This window comes from Trichechus manatus, unplaced genomic scaffold, assembly GCF_000243295.1.
Source record: "Trichechus manatus latirostris isolate Lorelei unplaced genomic scaffold, TriManLat1.0 scaffold00245, whole genome shotgun sequence".
Classification (NCBI taxonomy): domain Eukaryota; kingdom Metazoa; phylum Chordata; class Mammalia; order Sirenia; family Trichechidae; genus Trichechus; species Trichechus manatus.
In genome coordinates, this window is record NW_004444181.1 from 1,238,944 (window position 1) to 1,242,771 (window position 3,828).

The 3,828-nt window shown below is 50.0% G+C and overlaps 2 protein-coding genes across 3 annotated transcripts in view; one reads left to right on the forward strand and one right to left on the reverse strand.

Moving 5' to 3' along the window:
* Window positions 1-2,673, reverse strand: part of LOC111819015 (E3 ubiquitin-protein ligase TTC3-like) — a 29,013-nt gene extending 26,340 nt beyond the window's left edge. For both annotated transcript variants that reach the window (XM_023724419.1, XM_023724420.1), the window contains exon 1: window positions 2,595-2,673. The gene's annotated coding sequence lies outside the window, so the exon portion shown is untranslated. The remainder of the gene's footprint in view (window positions 1-2,594) is intronic.
* PIGP (phosphatidylinositol glycan anchor biosynthesis class P) overlaps window positions 1,538-3,828 on the forward strand; it is an 11,574-nt gene continuing 9,283 nt past the window's right edge. The window contains exons 1-3 of the mRNA XM_023724427.1: window positions 1,538-1,880; window positions 3,156-3,215; window positions 3,391-3,496. Coding sequence (XP_023580195.1) covers window positions 1,538-1,880; window positions 3,156-3,215; window positions 3,391-3,496 — 509 coding nt within the window. The remainder of the gene's footprint in view (window positions 1,881-3,155; window positions 3,216-3,390; window positions 3,497-3,828) is intronic.

The window sequence follows — 3,828 nt, forward strand, 5'->3', positions numbered from 1 at the left end:
ACAATACATTGCTGAAGGATATACACATTATCTGATAAAATTATTTTTGAAAAGACATGTTAATAACACAAAATTCAGGATAGTAGTCACCTCTGGAGGTGAGTATGTGCAATACTGGTAATTTCAATTTGTGGGCTGAGTGGTAGTCTCATTTTATTGCTTTACATACAGTTACATATATCTTGTATGTATCAAATATTACATTAAAATAAAAGAAAAGATTAAGATAAGCCATTCATCATATTAAAAATTTTTAATTAAATCACCTCACTGGACACTAGAAAGGTACCTATACCATAGAAATTACTATCTTTACATCAACCATAGGAACTGATACACACTAGGTACATGATGTTTATTAACCTTGTGAGGATCAAATGAGATAAAAACTGAGCCAGTTAGCTGTGGGAGATGAACCAGCAGACAGACAGACAGGACTAGGGAAGAAGACAGTGTGGCTCCAAGCAACAAGCTAAAGTTACAGAGAAAGCAAAAATGTAGAAGTCTGGGAGCATAAAAGTGTTAGCAAGAATGTAAGGAGATGGGTGTTCTCACTCAATACAAGTGAGAGTGAAAATTGGTACAACCACTTGGAGAGCTCTGTAATATCCACATATCTTACTATCAAGCAAATCTACTACTAGGTGTATTTCCCAGAGAAACTTTCAAACGTGTGTACAAGCAGACAGGTAGGCGCAAAAATGTTTATTTATTGCAGGAGTGTTCTAAGAGTAAAAAGCTGGGAAACAACATGAAAGTCCATCAATAGGTAAATGCATAAATAAATTATGGTACAGTCATACAATGGAATTCTATACCAGCAATTTAAATGAATGAGCAAGAGACAACACAATTATCCGATTTATTCATACATAAATCTCAAAATGTGATGCAGAGCAAAAACAGCAAGTTGCAAAAAAGGTACATGTAGTTTAGTACCACTATGTAAAGTTTAAAAACACACACCATTATATACTGTTTATGGATTCACTGTGATCAAAGAACAAAATATGCAAGGGAATCATAAACACAAACCTGAACACAGTGGCTATCTCCAGGAAAGGAGAGGGAGGAATGGGAAGCACCCCAATATGTGCAACATTTCATTTCTTTAAAAACAAAAGATCTGAAGTAAATCTGGCAAAATATTTGCCATCTGTAAAATCTGAATCATAGATTGTGGTTAGATTCCCCCTCTGTATTTTACGTGTGAAATAGTCCAGAAATTAAAAAGAAAAATTAGCCAAGAGTAAGAAAATGGAGCAGATGGAGAGAAAAAGACACCAAAACGCAGCTCTTGAGCGCAGAGCACACAGCCCTTGAGCAAGAGTAAGCAGTTCAGTCGCTGATGGGCTTAACTTTTCTGTCCTTGTGTATTCTTACAATGAACTCCGTTTTCCTTAAGATAAAACGCAAATCCCTTGCAATCAAAAATGTCCTAACCAAGGCAAAAAACCTAACCAGAGCAATTGTGAGGACACTGCGCCCAAGGGAGGAGTAAAATTTATCAGATTTCTACTTTGCTTCCCTCTCCAGGATGTTGGGCAGAACCACGAGAGATGATTTATGCGAACGCCATAAAGCCCTAAGTAAACCGCTAGCTGTTGTCAAGAACGCTCAGGGTTGGCTACAAGGTATTTGCCCTGTTGACGCAGGCCTGGATTGTGGGAGGGGTTTACAATTTGAAGAACTTTTAGTGACTAGGGCTCCTCTGGAAACGCCCGCCGCAGTGGTACTAGCCCAAATTCACCCATGCCTTGCTGGGTTCTGCTCCCCCACCCCCACCCCCATTCTATTCCAGGGAGAAGCTGGCTCGACAGGCCACACTAAACTCTGCAAACACTACGGAGCCGCTGGTCCGAACCACTCCGGTCCTCCCGGTTAGTCTTGGGGGTGGGGGTGCGGGGAGACTCCTTCCCCTGGTCCATTCCTTGGGGGAGGGGCGAGGGCAGCACTCAGCTACCAGTTCTTACAAAAACAAGTGGCGGACTACTTCGCGTACACACAGAGGACGCGCGTGCACGAACATTCCCAAACCTTCGCAAACGAAAACTCGCACACGCGCGGCGCACACTCGGGCTGAGGTCGCTCCGGGGGGGGGCGGGTCGCGACGCAGAAGGCGCGGCCACGCGCACGGGGGGACGCGCACCCCCGGAAAGGTACAATGACACAAAGAGGGGCCACCCACAGAGGCCAGGAAAGGAGGGGGTGTCCACACAGACAGTCCGGAGGAGACGCACGGGGGCGTGCCCACGCGCTGGCTAGGGGGCCACCTCATGCAACAGTGGTGTCACCTACAAACGGAGACGAGGCGCGCGCGGACAGCAGGGGGATGTGCACACAAAAAGAACACTCCCACCCTCGCGCAGACACCCAGAAGGGCACCTGCTTGCAGAAAGGGGTCACCAGGCAAAGGAGACACACCCCGTGAGGGCTCCCCGGCCCACGCAGACACACAGCGGTCACCACAGCAAGGAACACCGGGCAACGAGCCCACACCCATGCAGGGGCTGTGGAGGACAAGGCCCCCTCTCCCCAGGAGTCTCCGCTGCAGCGGGACAAAATGACCTGCCGCGCACCAGGGGTGCACTTACCGGGGCCCGCAGTCCGCGAACCTCGGACGCGGGCAGCAGCGCCGCGGCAGCCGCAGCTGCGAAACCTCCACGTCAGCCGGGCGGGGGCGGTAGGCGGATTTGTCACGTGGGATAGAAACACACATGCGCAGTCGGCCGGCCCGCCCCCTCCCTCCGCGGCCGCGAGCAGAGCTAGCCGGCCTGCCCCGCCCTTGTGTCCTTCCTCCGCGCGCTCGTTGCGAGGGTCGTGGTGTATGCGTGCGCCTGGGCGGGGGCGGGGAGGGGGAACGTTGTCGCTGTTTTCCACTTTTCCTTGCTCGCTCGTCTGCAGTTCCTTAGTCGGCGGTTGCGCAGAGGACTCAGCGCTGAGGTGGCCGAGTTTGGGAAAGGAGCCCGGGTGGGCGCATGAAGGGCTCCTGGTCGAGGGCAAACCCCACCCAGCCTTTGAACGAATGAGAAGCCCCAAGAGAGGGCAGGGCCCAGACCTGGGGGGACCGCGCGCCCGCGGCGTGAAAGCCCCGCGTCTAGGTCGGCGCCTCGCCGGCCTCACTCTCTGTTCTTCCCTCCCCTTCCCCCACGCAGGCGAAGCTTGCGGGGCTGGAGCGGCATTTGTGCCTCGCCTGTTCGTGCCCTCCCCAGCAGGTGTGAGCGCGTGCACGCGGGCGTGGGGTGGGGTGTGCGCAGGATGGCAGTTTGCAGTGGTTTCCGCTGAAATAAACCCCTGTGGGGGTTCTGCCCATAGCAAAGGGATGAGGTTATAATAGACCAGTGGTGAGGGGATGTAAATCATTGACGAATTGTTGTTTCTTTTCCACAGATTGTCTAAAGCCACAGGGAAAAAATGGTGGAAAATTCACCGTCGCCATTGCCAGAAAGAGCGATTTATGGCTTTGTACTTTTTTTAAGCTCCCAATTTGGCTTCAGTAAGTATATTCCTGATGGATGACTAGGAGCCGTTTCTGGGTGTTCCAGGACAAGGAAACATTGCATTGGTTCTTAGAATGAATACACGAGTCATGATTCTTTATAGCAATGTCTCTTCTTAAGGGAACTCGTTGTTCAAGGTGTTTTATATGCCGGACGCTAGCCTAAGAGCTTTGATTTCAACAGATACATTTAGACAGCACCAGACATCATGGCAAAGTGAATAAAATCTGGTTCTTGCCCTTAAGGAGGTCAAGGTCTTGTGGACCAGGTAGACAATAAATCTACAACTAATGCTCAGTGTGATAAGTGTAATGGGAGCCCAGTGGAG